The sequence below is a fragment of the Pipistrellus kuhlii genome, unplaced genomic scaffold (genome assembly GCF_014108245.1).
Source record: "Pipistrellus kuhlii isolate mPipKuh1 unplaced genomic scaffold, mPipKuh1.p scaffold_m20_p_20, whole genome shotgun sequence".
Classification (NCBI taxonomy): domain Eukaryota; kingdom Metazoa; phylum Chordata; class Mammalia; order Chiroptera; family Vespertilionidae; genus Pipistrellus; species Pipistrellus kuhlii.
Window position 1 is genome coordinate 14,984,910 of NW_023425516.1, and position 16,056 is coordinate 15,000,965.

Genomic DNA, 16,056 nt, shown 5'->3' on the forward strand with positions numbered 1-16,056 from the left:
CCCCTCCTATCAAGAGACACGCCCTCTTCCGCCTTTATCCCCGCCCCCTTCCCACCTGGAGCCCCCGCCCCCTCCCCACCTGGAGCCTCGCCGGGAGCTTCGCCCCAGCGTCCCGTCCGGCGACGACGTCACGCGGGGGAGGGCTCTGAAGGAGGCGGTGCGGGCCCTTGGGGGACAGGCCGGGCGGTAGGTGGGACCTCCCGTCGGGTGCGGGAGACGCCTCTGGAGGCTGGGGAGTCGGGGGGTGTGGCGGACAGAGACCCTCACGAGAGGACCCGTGAGGACGAGCGACCTGCCCCCTCAGGGGGACGGAGGGAGGGGCTTTGAGTGACCCCTCAGGAGGGCTGAGGAGAAGCAGTGGCCTTCTTAGGGGGATGGAGCCTTCGAGGAGAGTGAGGAGGGGTAATGGGCCTAGGGAGCCTAGGTGGAGTGAGGAGGGGTAATGAGCAACCCCCTGAGGGGGATCTAGGCGGCGGGGGCGGGGCCCGCGGGACGGTGTAGATGGGAGAGCAGCCCTCTTTGCCCCCTCAAACCAAAGGCCGTAATGGAGGGTTAGGGGCAGTGCTGCCTTCTCAAACTCTGGGGGCAGGGCGGGGGTGACCCAAACGCCGGGCCAAGTGCCCTAGGAGCCCTTACCTGGAGCCCTGCACCCTGGAAAGTGTCCCTCCTGGAGCTGAAGCCAGGCCACATCCTAAACCAGTTCAGATGCTTCCTTAGTTGCAGGACACGGGGGAGGAAGCAGCCTGAGCCAGGTGAGAAAAATGGTCAAATGATTTGAGTAGACACTTCCTCAGAGAAGGTACACAAATGCTTAATAAGGATATGTGACATTTTCAATATCTCTAGTCACTAGAGAAATGCAAAGCAAAAGGACATTGACATACTTCAGCCCACTGGCTTAGCTATAAATCAAAACAAGCAATTAAAAAGATGGCAAGGGTCACCCAGGTGGCATGCATGGCTCAGTGGTTGAGCCTTGACCTATCAACCAAGAGGTCACAGTTGGATTCCTAGTCAGGGCACATACCGAAGTTGCAGGCTTAATCCCCAGTGTAGGACTTGCAGGAGGCAGCCAATCAATAATTCTTTCATCATTGATGTTTCTATCTCTCCCTTCCTCTGTGAAATCAATAAAAATACATATTTTTAAAAACATGGCAAGGTTGTAGAGAAATTGGAAGCCTCACATTGCTGGTGGGGAAGTAAAATGGTACAGGCACTTTAGAAAATAGTTTGACAATTTTTCAAAGTGTTAAACAGAATTACCATAAGGCCTAGCAATTTTACACACACACACACCATATATATATGCAAATTGCCCTCATGCCCTCACACAAGATGGCCACCCCCAAGTAGTCAAAAATGGCTGCCCCTATGTGGTCAAAGATGGCTGCCACAAGATGGCCAGCAGGAGAGGGCGTTTAGGGGTGACTGGGGTAGCAGGGGAGAACAATTGGAGGCAACCAGGCCTCTAGAAGAGGGCAGTCGGGGGAGTGACCAGGCAGGCCTGCAGAAGAGGGGAGTTAGAAGTGACAAGGCCAGCAGGGGAAGGCAGGGGCAACCAGGCCTGCAGGGGAGGGCAGTTGCGGGGGGGGGGGGGGGGGGGGAAGAGGGGACCAGGTCTGCAGGAGAGGGCAATTGAACATCTCCTGAGGGGTCCCAGATTGTAGAGGATACAAGCATTCGGGGAGACACCCCCCCCCCCGGAGTGCACAAAATTCATGCACCAGGCCTCTATTATATATGTATATATGTATACATGTATATATATCATACACATACTACATATCTTATGTATATATTTCATATATGTATATATATCATATACATGCATATATGTCATATATATCTTTTATATATGTGTGTGTGTGTGTGTGTGTATAGTGTCTCCAAGAGAATTGAAAAGATATGTTCATGCAAAAATTTGTACATGAATGTTCATGGAAGCATTATTTCTAATAGGTAACAAGTGGAAGTAACCTAAATTCCTGTCAACTGATGAATGGATAAGTAAAATGTGGTACAGCCATACAATGGAATATTTAGTCATAAAAAGATATGGTATATAAAAATATATGTATCATGTTGATACATGCTACAACACATGAACCCTGAAAACATTATGCTGAGTGAAAGAAGCCAGACACAAAAGGTCACTTTTTATTTTTATTTTTATTGATTTCAGAGAGGAATGAAGAAGGAGAGAGAGATAGAAACATCAGTGATGATAGAGAATAATTAATTGTCTGCCTCCTGCATGCTCTGCACTGGATATCGAGCCCACAACCCAGGTGCATGCCCTGATTGGGAATCAAACATGATCTCCTGGCCCATTGGTGGACACCCAACCACTGAACCATGCCAGCCGGGCTAAAAGGTCCTATATAATCAAAGCCTAATATGCTAAGTATCCAGTTGTCTAGTCATCTGTTCAACCAATCAAAGTGTAATATACCAATAATATTCTAAGGCTGCTCAACTGTTTGCTATGTCATGCACTGACCACCAGGGGGCAGGTGCTCCAACTGGTAGGTTAGCTTGCTGCTGGGGTCCCACCAATCAGGATTGAGCAAGATGGGCTGCACATGCCCTGGACCCCTCCAGCAGTCCCTCCCTAACTGGCCAATTTCCCGCATCCCTCCCTGGCCCTGATTGTGCACCAATGGGGTCCTTCTGCCTGGCCTGCATCCTCTTGCAATCTGGGACCCTTTAGTGGATGTAGGAGAGCTGGTTTTGGCCTGATTCCGCAGGCCAAGCCGAGGGACCCCACTGGAGCATGAACTCGTTCATCGGGCCTTTAGTAATGTATAAATTCTGTTTACTATTTGAAACATCCAAAATAGGTAAATCACAGAGACAGAAAGCAGATTAGTGGTTTCCAGGTTATCAGGGGGGGAAAAGTAAATAATAATGGGTCAAACCTCATGTTCTTTCTTCATAGGGGAAAACCTCAGGCCCTCACACAGAGTGTATTTTTATCTTAGATTAAGTCCTAAGTCTGGCTTATCTGGTGTCCTTGGTTGCATGTGAAACCAGTTAACTCATGACAGTGTTCTCTAAAAACTGCACTTCCTCACAGAGATGGCCCCAGCACCCGTTTTTATGTTGTGACTTTATTAATTGAACCACAGGAGTAACCTGACCCAAACAGGGTCAATCTGATGGTCTCCCTTGGAAGGGTTGCACTGGGAGAGAGGCAGCACTTTGTTCTTTGCAAGTGACTAAAATTGAATTGAGTAACCTCAGGAGTCGCGGCAGAGTCATCTATTTTTAAAAAATATGTTGATTTTAAAGAGAGAGGAAGAGAGAGAGAGATACATCAATTTTCTATTTCACTTATTTATGCATTCATTGGTTGTTTCTTGCAGGTGCCCTGACCAGGGATTGAACCCAGAACCTTGGTATATCAGGATGATGCTCTGACCAACTGAGCTACCTGGCCAAGGCCATGGCAGAGTCATCTTGGGAGAGAAGCCAAGGAGGGGAGCCTGCAGGATCAAAGAATGACACAGATGGGCCAGGGAACACAGAGGTGAGAGTAAGAAAATGCCTCTTTGGTTTTTGCTGAGTTTCTACTTCCTGGTTCTGCCCCCTTGGTTCACCTTTGCCCTTAAGATACCCTCATGACCTTGTAATAGATGTACTCTTTTTTCCCCCTTGAGCTGGTATGCTTCTGAAAGTTGGCATTGAAAATACTTTGGTTACGGTGCTAGGTTCCAAGAAATGAAGATAGACTGTCACCAGTAATGTGGGTGTTAACTGTTTGTATTAAGGAAGCAAGTTAGAAAGAGGTAGGAGGCACTGCCTAAGGACACCAGTATTAAGATCAGAAATAATAGCCCATAAAGAGAAATATGTTCCTATAAAAAGCAGAGCCGAGAACTCCAAAAAGCTCGTCAGTCCGGGACCATTTAGTTGTGAGGCCAGCAGTGGCCAACGTCGGTGTGCCTTAGGGTGTCCTTTGGTTAGAGCATGGTAAGAATGATGTTTGTCACAATGGCCTTGAGCCACAAAAGGCCAGTCAGATGAAGCAATATCCTTTGTTCGGAGTTATCTTCAATGAAAAAATTGTTTACATCAAAAGTTCAGGCATTGAGAGATGTAAGACTCAACTTGTCTGGCACAGACAGATCTTGTGAAATATGTCATTGTATAACTAACAGATACTAGTACATGTAGTCCAAATGTATAATTACATATCCCTCCAGAAACAGCTCATCTTCTAAATGAAGAACGAGTTGGTAGCAAAATTGAATAATGATAAATTATTTTCTAATTTTGTTGTTGCTTTTCCCATGGAATCCTTCAGGCTGAAGCTGTTATAGAACAGGAAAAAAAAAACAAACAAACCTGACCCTTATCTAAAAAGCCATATTCTGATCACAGATATCTTCTGTGCTATCTGCTGCATCAGTGGGTCTCAAACCCATCAGACCAATGTCCCTTTTAAAGGAAATATTTTCTAATATCCCTTTAGTAGCCCCGAAAGAAATTAACATGGAATATAAGCTACCTGTACTTAATTAAATATGCATATATGTAAATTTATATATGTGTTTGGTTTGCATGTTCATGATGATTAATGATATTGGGCTTTTCATGTGCATATTGGCCATTCTATATATCTTTATAGAAATTTCTGTTAATCTCCTTTGCACATTTTTAATTAGGTTGTCTCTTAAGTTGTAAAGATTCCTTATAAGTTTTAGATACAATTTTTTATATGACATATGATCTTCAAATATTTTCTCCTACTCAGTGGGGTGGGATGAATTACAGGTTATAGAAGTGGAGAAAGTGGGGTGTATGATATTCTTGCAGATGAACTAGACCACATGTGTCAAACACAAGGCCCACGGGCCAAATCCGTCCCGCCAGGCCTTGCAATGTGGCCCACACCGCGCTGTCATCACTGGACTCCGCTGCGTTTCCATCACAATGACAGTTTATGACTGTTCAGTAAACCATTCGGCCCGCGATTTAGGCTGGATTTTAGATTTTGGCCCCTTCTCTGATTGAGTTCGATACCCCTAAACTAGACCTATTTTTGTAATTGTGTCTTGAAATCCCAGCACATTTGCCATTTGATCTCTAGGATGTAAAAAGACCTCAAAGGCCAGATCCTTTGATAGGCAACAGAGAATAGAAGATGGATATGGGGGGGAAAGCCAGGAATACAAGAGATGATGGAGGAGTTTTGAGTTTGACCTTTAGAGAATGTGTGTCTGATGTTACTGAAAACCAACAGTATTCAGGAGTGGACACTGTGTATGCTAGGATGTGTGTGGATATATAATATTATTTCCCAGTTGTGCATCCTTAGATAAGCTATTTGCTTTCTGGGAGCCTGTCTTTTTATCTAAAGAATGGGGATAGGTGTTGTTGTGAATGTCCAGTATGACATCATCTATATATATAAAAGCCTAAGCAACTAACTGAACAACCCAATGACCAGTCAACCGGTTGCTATGATGTGCACTGACCACCAGGGAGCAGACGCTCAACACAGGAACTGCCTCAATACTCTCATAGTGGGAGTGCCGCTGTTGACTGATGGGCTCACAGCTGGCAAGCACAGCTGTGGCAGCACAAGCCTCTCCCGCCTCCACAGCAATACTACCAAGCACACCATGGCAGCAGGCGCAGAGGGGCGGGATGAGCCAGAGTGTGCCTGGCCTGGGCTCGGGCTCCTCGCCAGCCACCTGCTGCTTTACACACTACTACAGCTGCTGCAGCCAGGGCAACCCCCCTGTTCAAGGATGGCTCTGGCACTGGCATTCACATAGCAGGCACAGTACCCAAGGCCCAGCTTCCTGAGCTTAGTCTCCACCTCTGGACATCATCAAGCTGGATGAGCCGAGGTCTGAAGGCTTGGCAGAGCCACTCCACCATGCCAGTGATGCGAACAATGTTGTTGTTGGAGCAACAGATGAAGGAGAAAAGGCACTCGATTGGATCCTGTTGTAGGAGTTGAATACCTTGGAATTTCTGAGCTACTTTTTGGAAGTGGGGGTCCTTGGAACTCCAGTGGCGATATAATTGAGCCAGGCTGACATCCAGCTGGAAGTACTGGCGCAGGGCCCTTAGCTCTTCTGGTGTGGGCTTGCCAGTCTGGCCCTTTTCTCCTCGGTACACAGTGCAGTAGAGCTGCTCCTCGGTCTGGGCAATGTCCATACCTGGTCTGCCAGCACGCCACTCCAATGCACAGGGTTTTGCTCCTTCCACCGGAAGGATTGTCCAGAAGTTAGAACCAAGTCCAGGCGCAGCTCAGAGCGTGGACAGGGGATGGAGGCCCACAGGACCAGGGCAGAGGATAGAGTGCGATGCCCCATGCTAACCAGGCAAAATGGAGCAGACTAATATTTCTGTGTCAGGCTCCACCCCATAATGGCTCCACCCTTTCGGAACCAGATCTACTCGCTACCAACATACCTAGCCCACTAAGAGACCACGAACCTGAATGCCTGGCTCACCGAAGGCCTCGTCCAGCTCCACGAAATCCTCGCCTCTCAGTGTTTGTATTTGATGATAGTATTTTAAATTTCCATTGTTTGGCTGCAGATTCAAAGAACTTCTAAGTTCATGCAAGCAAATCTCAAAGCACTGTCTTGGGATTTTTCCCAGTTCTTTTCTGTCCTTAAGTGTAGCCCCTGAAAAATTGGCAAACACTGTGCATTGGAGTAGTTTCTTAACTCTCGAGAGTTAGGCATGTGTGACTTGAGCTCTGCAGATAGGCATGAGATGGGTGGCTTGCAGTTGTAAGCACAATCAACAGGAAGTATTTATGGAGGGTAGCATCCTGTCACTTTCTTCGGTTGCTTCCCTTTTTCTGTTTTTTTTTCTCTTCTTTTTTTTTCCATTTCTCTGTCAGCAAGAAATTCCATGGGAAGTGGGGTGACAAATGGTGGTTTTCTTTGGATCAGTTGAGAGTAAAGGGTGCCTCTTTCCTGTCCTGAGAATTACCCAGAATGCTAATCTCTTCCCTCTCTCTGCTGTAGGACTTTTAACTAGTTTCGGGGCATCATCAACTTCATCCTTTTGTTTGGCCCAAATGTGCCATTTGGCTTTGCTTTTGGTCTCAGCCTTCAGAAGCCCTACTTCAACATCAGTTCTGACCCCTTTGAACTTGAATGTGATCAGTGACTGTGGAATCACATAAGTAATCATTGTTTCTAATCAGATTATCAATGTCAGTAATATGAATTAGGCCTGTCATTGGGATTTGTTGTTAGTGTGTGGATATTAACTTTTGAATGTAGGTGAACATTCTACATGTAGCTGGAGGGGGGAAAAAACCCCTCCTTAAATCCTTTATATGTGGAAATTCTATCAGTAGTATAAATATACATTTAGATTTATTATTGCTAAAATCTTATCTAATAGGGAATATGCGAATTGACTGTCACACCCTCACAAAGGATGGCGGTGCCCAGAGCCAATAAGGAGGGAATATGCTAATTGACTGCAATGCCCTCAAAGATGGTGGTGCCCATAGCCACAAGATGGTGAGGCCCAGTCCCTTCAGCCCCACCAGGGCGGCAGGCGTGTGGTTCTGGCTGCTCCTCACGCCTGCCTCCAGAGTCCCCCAATCCTCTCAATCTTCCAGCCACCCAGGTCCAGCCTAAGGTGCAGGCAAGACTCGGATGGTGGCTGCCCAGCCGCCCAGGGCCAGCCCGAGGCACAGGCAAGCCGCCGATGGCAGCTGCCCAACCACCCAGGGCCACCTGAGGTTTGCACTGCTGGTAGTGGCAGCAGTAGAGGTGTGATAGAAGTGTCGCCTTCCCCTGATTGCCTCCTGCCCCTGAGGGCTCCCAGACTATGAAGGAGGCAGGCCGGGCTGAAGGACCCCCCTCCAGTGCATGAATTTTCATGAGCCAGGCCTCTGGTAAAAAAAATAATTGGCTGGACACTTACTTTCAAGAATAATAACTAAGAAATTTCAAATGACTTAATAGAAAAATCAGTGAGTAGACTATTAGGAGAGATTTTTGTTGGCTAGATAATTTAAATAATAATAAAGGTATAAAGGTATTAGAAATTTAAAATATGAGTGGAGAAATCATCTTTAAATACATTTGTCTCTTGAAAATACTCAGAACAGCTGAAACCGGTTTGGCTCAGTGGATAGAGCGTCGGTCTGCAGACTGAAAGGTCCCAGGTTCGATTCAGGTCAAGGGCATGTACATTTGTTGAGGCACATCCACAGTAGGGGGTGTGCAGGAGGCAGCTGGTCGATGTTTCTCTCTCATCGATGTTTCCAGCTATCTATCTCTCTCCCTTCCTCTCTGTGAAAAATCAATAAAATATATTATAAAAAAGAAAAGAAAAAAGAAAATACTCAGAACATAGGTTTAAGCAATGTGCAAAGCTTGGATTTGTGGCATTGCTTGAATGAAAATACATCATCACTATCAACTTAGTTTTCAAATACAGAAGTTGAAAAGGTCCAACTCTTTACCATGGTCATGTATCTAAGAGGAAGAGAAATGTAAGGAATGGCTGTCAGCATCATTACCAACAGTATCTTGTTCTGAGCAGCACAAAAATATCAGATTCCAAAACACTTTTATTACTCCCAAAGGAAATCCCACATCCTTATGTAGTCACTCCTCATTTCCCCTCCTCCCCAAGCCTTTGGCAACCACCCATCTGTTCTCTATTTCTATGAATTCACCTAGGCTAGATACTCTGTATAAATGGAATCTTACATTTGATCTTTTGTGCCTGACTTCTTTCATTTAGCATAATGTTTTCAATGGTCGTTTACGGTGTAGCATGTTTCAGTGCATCATTCTTTTTTATGGCCAAATAATTATTCCACTCTGTGAGTATTCTTCATTTTGTTTATCTGTTCATCTGTTGATGAACACTTGGGTTGTTTTCATCTTTTGGCTGTTGTCAGTAATGCAGCTATGAACATTTGTGTATGGATAGCCATTTGAATCTCTGCTTTCATTTCTTTTCGATTTCTACCTAGAAGTGGAATAGCTGCATCTTATGGAAATTCTATGACAGGAAGTGGGGGCAAAGACCAAATATACAACTTATGTCACAGTGCCTTAATGAATATATGTATACTCATACATATATCCTATCTAATAAAAGGGTAATATGCAAATTAACCGTCAATCCATCACAAAAAATGATGGTGCCCATAGTCATACAAGATGGTGGGGCGCAATCCTTTCAGCCCTGGTGGAATCCCCCATTCACAGGGGGGTGACTGCTGAGAGTGGAGTCCCCCAGTCACAGTGTGAGTGACCTTGCGGAATGCTTGCTTCATTGCCACGGCAACAAGGCAAGCGTTCCACCCTGGCTGTGGAGGGCCTCTGGGCAGTGGGCACAGAGCAACCGGGGGAAGGGAGAGGATGGGGACACTTATGTCGTCGCCCCAGTGACAAGGCAAAGGGTTCTGTGCCTGGCCGCGGATGGGCCTCTGGGCTGTGGAGATCCTCTGGGAAGCAGGCGTGGAGCGGCCAGGCCCCTCAGAGAGCTACTGGTGCACAGATTCCAGCACAGGACTACTAGTCTGTATATATATATCAAATGAATGTGTCAGTGAACTAGCTAACTGTTATTGGTGATATTCTGAGAAAAGGAAGGAAAAGAAACATTTCAATAATCATGAATTATACATTATTTTTTATTATCAAAACAATCAGGTTAAGACAGCTACATTGCCAAGCTAGAATAAGGAAGTGTTTAAAAAATTGTTTCCTCTAAGGAGAGAAATGCAAGTCCATTACCTATTCTGCATGAAATCAGTGTTACAAGAAAGCACATCTCTGATATAGAGATGAATCAGTGAGTATTGTGCAGTTACCATAACAGAAGACTGGATTGAAGTACAAGAAGACAGGTTCTACAAAATGTATTCTCCTTGGTGTGCCTTTGGCAATGACATTATTTTATGTAGGAGACTAAAAAATGAAAATTCAAACATGATGCATGTCTTTGTAGGAAGTGTCAGACATTTTACACACTGTTGATGTCACACATCACCCTCTCACTTAAAACATATGTGAAGAAAGGGAAGGAGAACAGTAGGTGGATCCAGTGATTATCTGTCACCCCAAATTCTGCCACCCCAAATTCTGCCTCTAGTTTCCACAATGTAACAGAAACTCATCAGGAATTAGGCACCAAAAAATAAAGGTATAAAGACTAGGAGGCCATCAGAATGGAAATCTGTAGCTGTTAATAGAATTCTGGAGTAAGAATTGCTATTCTGAATAAGTCATATATACATTCCACTTTTAAAAAATATACTGGAAAGGTTGCAAAAATGACAGTGCAGTCTGACCTAATGAACTTGATTCCTGAGTTGAAAGCCAGATAAAATCCTGTATCACAAAAGAAAGCTGCTGATTTTTAAGAAGTATCAAAAATGGTAAATTTTAGAGTATATATATTAAAAAAGTGGCAGATCCTTCATTCGTCACAGTGAGGAATAGTGATCTCTATGTATTCTTCACAATAGTTGTTTAGAAATAGTGGATTCTGAGGCCAAAACCATGAAAAGGAAACCCTGCAGGAGGATCCCACAACCTGGTACTATCCACTTGCATATTTTTAGAGGCTGATGTAGGGGATGGTGAAGGTTTGGGTGTAGGTTACTTTTTGAGTAGCATCCAGACTGCATCTACTTTAATTGGCTGCAAAGTGCAGGACGTTAAAAGCTTAAAGGTGACCTTTTCCAGTTTTTAACATCAGTGGTTATATCCAGTCGTAGAAATGTGATGCAATTGGAATGTATTGGGCAGCTTGGCAGTTAGAATGGATGGATTCCAGGGCTGGGCTGGTGAGTTACCTGATTCCATCTGCAGCCCTCCTAGAACTGCTGAATGGGAACCCAGGCCCCTAAGGGGCTCCAGGGATGGTCCAGGCTCCCTAAGACCTTTAGGACCAGGGAAGGTATGGGCTGAATCTCTGTCCCCAAGAGTCTGGCATGCTCTCTTGTCCCAGTTATCTGTTGCTATAGAACAAAAGACCCAAAATGTAGCAGCTTAAAACACTTTCGTTCTGTGCGTTCATGTCAGCTCTCACTTGGAGTGTCTCATGCAGTTGCACACATGTGTTAGCGGGCTCTGGAAGGGTCTAAAGTCTTCTCTCCCATGCCTAGTGACTGGGCTTGTATGATTTGAAAGCTGGGACTGGTAGTTCATCTCTCCTCTCCACATGGTGGCTTGGGCTTCATTACAGCAGGGCTGTCTCAGGATAGTCAGACTTTTACCCGAGGGCTGGTATCCTGCACAGCAAGTGGCAAAGGACAAGGAGTGGAAGTTACCAGCCTCTTAAGACCAAGACCTTGAAACTGACCCAGCATCACTTCCACCATTGGATAAGCATCAGAGCTGCCCAGGCACAAGGGGAAGAGACCTAACCTTCAGGTCCTTAGAGACAAAGGCCAAGGAATTTGTAGCCACTTTGATCCTTCACATTCTCCAATCAGGACTCAAGACCCAAAGAGTTTGTTCAGAGTTGGACATTATCCTGGTGAGACCTCATAATGAGTTGTTTTGTATTCATATAGCTCTCTATGCATTAACAAGAAAGCTTGTATATACTGTTTCAATTTTTCCTCCCAATATCTCTGTAAGAATGTAGGTTGAATCATAAGGCAACTGAGGTACAGGGGTTAAAGGCCTTACATCACACAGATTCCCAGGACAGAATTGAGACAGAAGTCTGAATCTGCCGACTCTCAGTCCATGTTGAGGGATTCTGGATGGTTTGTTTGTTTACCCAGGTCTCTCTGCTCTCTGACACATGCAGAGTGGCAGCAAAGGAAATCTGGCCATAGATCTTGGCTGCTGAAGCTCGGGATGCAAGCAGAAGTAATGTGCCTATGACTGCTCTGTTTCATCAAGTAAGTCCTTCAAGTAAGGATTCTTGAAGCCACTGTATTGGCCTTCACTCTTGGGAAACTCTTTCCGGATTCTCCAGCGGCAACAGCTGGGCAGGATGGCAAAGTCAGCCAGGTCCTTGGAGCCGAAGCGCCAGATGGCATAGCACCTGTAGGCGCAGTGCCGCAGCTGGTTGTTGGTGGCATCCGCATCCAGCTCCAGCAAGGGCTCCTGGTAGAGCAGGAGGAACTGCAGGGCACGTCTGGACAGGATGAGCCTCCTGAATGGCTCTGAGGTCGTGATGCAGGCGCCTGGCTTCTTCCGACAGCACAGCTCCTCCAGGCCTTGGTGAATCTCAGGGAGTTGGGATGGAAGGCAATTTCCGCACTGGCACCAGCTCGGGCTGCTGCTGGATCGGGTTGTTGCCTCCTCACTAAGCAGCTGGATCGCCCCTGGTTGCCCAGGAATGGAGGGTGGATCTTGGAGAGACAGGGGCAGCCTGGACAAGTCTGTGAAGTCCATTAAGGGTCTCTGGAAAAGTCAAGTTTCCAAACCTATCAGGAACGACAACCCCTAGAGTTCTAGGTTCTTCAGTTTTATTATTAACTCACAAAATCACATTTAATATTACATCAATTCCGTGTGTTAAACATATGTATCAGGACTGTGATAGTCTTTTACGAGCACGGCCTCATTTAAGCCTTCGAAGAATCCCATGAGTTCTGTGTCCTTATCTCCATTGCACAGATTTAGAAAGTGAAAATCAGAATAGCCAGGCCTCAGTGCAGATATCACCTCTCCAAAAGAGCCTGACCACCCAAACAGGTAATGCCCCTCCCAGGTCCTTCTCTTACTGCACCTGAGATTCTCCATCGTCCCTAGTACTTATTGCCATCTGAAAGGGTCTTTTTAATCAATATGTTTACTTGATGATTCATCTGCATGAAAGCGGGATCCCTGTCTGTTTTGTTTATTGTCATATCCCCAATGCCTCGGCCAGTACCCAGCACAAGTAGTCAGTAATTGTTTGTTGACTGAGCTCCTCTCCTTTCCCACCAGGCTCCCTCTACTGGCAAATCCCTTTGTTGTGCTCTAAGAGAAATTGCCATCATTTATAAATGTCTACTCTTTGTGACATATACCTTCATTCACCTGACAAAGAAAGTCTGAGTCAAGTACCTTAAAAGTGATTAAGTTCTCATATATGAATGTTCACAGCAGCACATCCTAGTTGCAGACATTTTAGCCTCCAGAACTTTGAGACAGACCATTTCTGTTGTTTTTTAAGCTACTTAGTTTGCGGTAATTTATTACAGCAGCCATAGAAAACTAATACATTAGTGAAGATGTCCGACAGCCTGAACTGCTGAGGAGAGTGTGAATTAGAACACCCACTTAGAGAAGTGTTTAGTAGTAACTCCTAAAGCTGAATGTATGCCCTATGTATAGGTGCCATATGTTTATCATGGCAGCATCATTGGCACGAACCCCAAAGGGAAACTACTCAAATTTATCCATCAACATGAGGAAGGGCAGATAAACTGCATGTTTATAAAATAGAAATTATACAACGAGAATGAACTATTGCTAAATGCAAAGTCATGGATGACTCTCATAAAAATAATGTTGAGTGAAAGAACCTAGGCGCTCAATAGAATATATGCTATAGGATTCAAATTTTATAAAATTCTGGAAGAGGTAACCACCTGAAACTAATATAATATTGAATGTCAACTATAATTGAAAAGTAAAAACAATATTTTTTAATTCTAGAAGAGGTAAAACTAACCGTTGGAATAAGACAATGGCTTTGGGGGTGGGTAGTGATAGGTTAGAGACATCAACGGGACTTCTGTGAGTGATATTCACTTTTTTCATCTGGGTGCTGGTTGCATGTGTTTACTTTGTTAAAATTCATCAAGTATGATCTTTAAAATTTTCTATATGTGTTTATAGTTAATAGTAAGTTTGTTTTTAAAAAAATATACTTTATTGATTTTTTATAGAGAGGAAGGGAGAGGGATAGAGAGTCAGAAATATCGATGAGAGAGAAACATCAACCAGCTGCCTCCTGCACACCTCCTACTGGGGATATGCCTGCAACCAAGGTACATACCCTTGATTGGAATGGAACCTGGGACCCTTGAGTCCGCAGGCCGACATTCTATCCACTGAGCCAAACTGGGCAGGGTGAATAGTAAGTTTTCTTTAAGAGAGAGAGAGAGAGAGAGAGAGAGAGAGAGAAAGAGAGAGAGAGAGAGAGAGAGAGAGAGAGGAAGAGAGAGGAGACTAAATGTTTTAACTTACTGGGATTTCTTTGCCTTTGACATCTTGCAGACTTTCCCCTTCTATCTCCTCATCCACCATCCTAATATGGAATTCATCCACAAAGGACACATATTTTAATGTCTAGGGAAAGAAGGTTAAAAAATTTACTACTTTTTTTTGTGTATAGAATAATTAAGAACTGCAAACCTAGACATATCTAAAGCAAATATTAGTCCCATTTAGGAAATGTCAAACTCTTAAACAAGTTAACCAAGAACTCTTGCTAACCAAGAATGAATGATTTCTGAGTCTAAAGGTGAATCCAAACTGGAGCCTCATGTACTATGTAAAATTTCTTTATTACGTTTCCTCAATTTAGGCTACTATAGATTGATTATCTTCAGAAAATTATACTGTTGCAATTTAAATTATTTATATTTCCATTAAGTTTCATTCTATCTTGGGCCTTTAGTGATTATATCTATATCCTATATAATAAAAGCTTAATATGCAAATTGACCAAACAGCAGAACAATCAGTCGCTATGACATGCACTGACCACCAGGTGGCAGATGCTCAATGCAGGAGCTGCCCATAGGCTCCAGGCCAGCCAAGTTGAATGCCAGTGGAGGCCCCCTGATTGCCCCTCCTGTCGCCCCATAAAGGGAGGTGACTGGTGGTGAGGGGTGGGGCTGGCAAGTGGGGAGCACCAGGCTTGCCAAGGCAGGTCCCAGCAGGGTCCCCCGACCCCGATCGCCCCAACAGTTGTCCCACAAATCAGCCCTGATTGCCCACCAGGCCTAAGGACCCTACCCATGCACTAATTTTGTGCATCAGACCTCCAGTATATGATATTTATAAAATTGATTTTAGAGAGGAAGGGAGAAGACATACAAACATCAATTATGAAAGAGAATCATGGATCAGCTGCCTCCTACATGCCCCACATTGGGTATCTAGCCTGCAACCCAGGCATGTGCCCTGACGAGGAATTGAACCATCACCTCCTGGTTCATAGGTCGACGCTCAACCACTGAGCCTCGCCTGCTGGGCAATAGTGATTACTTTTAGTTGCAGTGATGAATTTTTATTTCAAATTGTATATGCATATACAATGGACAGTGAATTGAGCATTCAGCAGCAGGAATAGGACTGGGGTGTCCTTGAATGAGGGAAAGACAAAGAACCCTCTGATATTTTAAATTTCCAGAGATTTCTTATTGGTTGGGAGGGAAACAGGGAGTCAAATGTAGAGGACCTGCTGAGTAAAGTCCAAATTAAACAACCAAAACAGTACAAATGAGCTAAAGTTCCCTTTGACTAGTCCCCATCCCAGGCTTCTTTCCAGAAGGAATCATTATCCCTTTTTGTTCGTTCAATGCCTTTCTGTAATTTTATATATAAACCCCCACATATAGAGGTGTGTGTGTATAATACATGTAGAACTATATAAATATACAAAAATATATAGAATATATGTGTTTGTGCATATCTGTACATGTCTAAAATATACAGAATTAGTTTATGTATGTAGTTTTTTAACCTATATCATACCATATGTATTGTTCTGTAGTTTGCTTTTTACCTCTCAACAAAATGTCTTGGATATATGAAAGTACCTGAAACATAGTGGTTGTGAACATGGGTTCTGAAATTAGCTTGCCTAAGTTGTAATTTCAGCTTTACCACGTACTAGTATATGTATGGGCAAATTAGTAATGCCCCTGTGCCTCAATTTCCTCATCTGTAGAATGGAATAATAGTGTCATCTATCTATGAAGTTGTTCTGCACTCAGTAAGCACACTGAAGCGCTATATAAGTGTTGGCTGTTATTTTTACCTACCTCATTCTTTTAAACGGGCACCCGGCATTCCTTGCTATGGATTTAACCTAGTTTCATGCACTGTTCATGGATTGGACATTTGGATAGAAGTTCTTTCT

General features: G+C 44.3%; 2 protein-coding genes and 1 pseudogene across 5 annotated transcripts in view; 1 reads left to right on the plus strand and 2 right to left on the minus strand.

Moving 5' to 3' along the window:
* The first annotated feature begins 86 nt into the window (after positions 1 to 86).
* IFT81 (intraflagellar transport 81) overlaps positions 87 to 16,056 on the plus strand; it is a 162,606-nt gene continuing 146,636 nt past the window's right edge. The window contains exons 1-2 of one of the 3 annotated variants that reach the window (XM_045585586.1): positions 87 to 186; positions 3,369 to 3,532. Coding sequence is in view for 2 of the 3 variants with exons in the window: in XM_045585585.1 (XP_045441541.1) it covers positions 3,504 to 3,532 (29 nt within the window). In the remaining variant the exon portion in view is untranslated. The remainder of the gene's footprint in view (positions 187 to 3,368; positions 3,533 to 16,056) is intronic. The other 2 variants (XM_045585585.1, XM_036449304.2) reach the window with 2 other exon arrangements.
* LOC118725661 lies at positions 5,711 to 7,375 on the minus strand (annotated as a pseudogene).
* Positions 9,626 to 16,056, minus strand: part of LOC118725483 (P2X purinoceptor 7-like) — a 42,491-nt gene continuing 36,060 nt past the window's right edge. For both annotated transcript variants that reach the window (XM_045585587.1, XM_045585588.1), the window contains exons 12-13: positions 14,154 to 14,255; positions 9,626 to 12,377 (exon numbers count right to left, since the gene is read on the minus strand). In XM_045585587.1, coding sequence (XP_045441543.1) covers positions 11,847 to 12,377; positions 14,154 to 14,255 — 633 coding nt within the window. In that variant the 3' untranslated portion in view covers positions 9,626 to 11,846. The remainder of the gene's footprint in view (positions 12,378 to 14,153; positions 14,256 to 16,056) is intronic.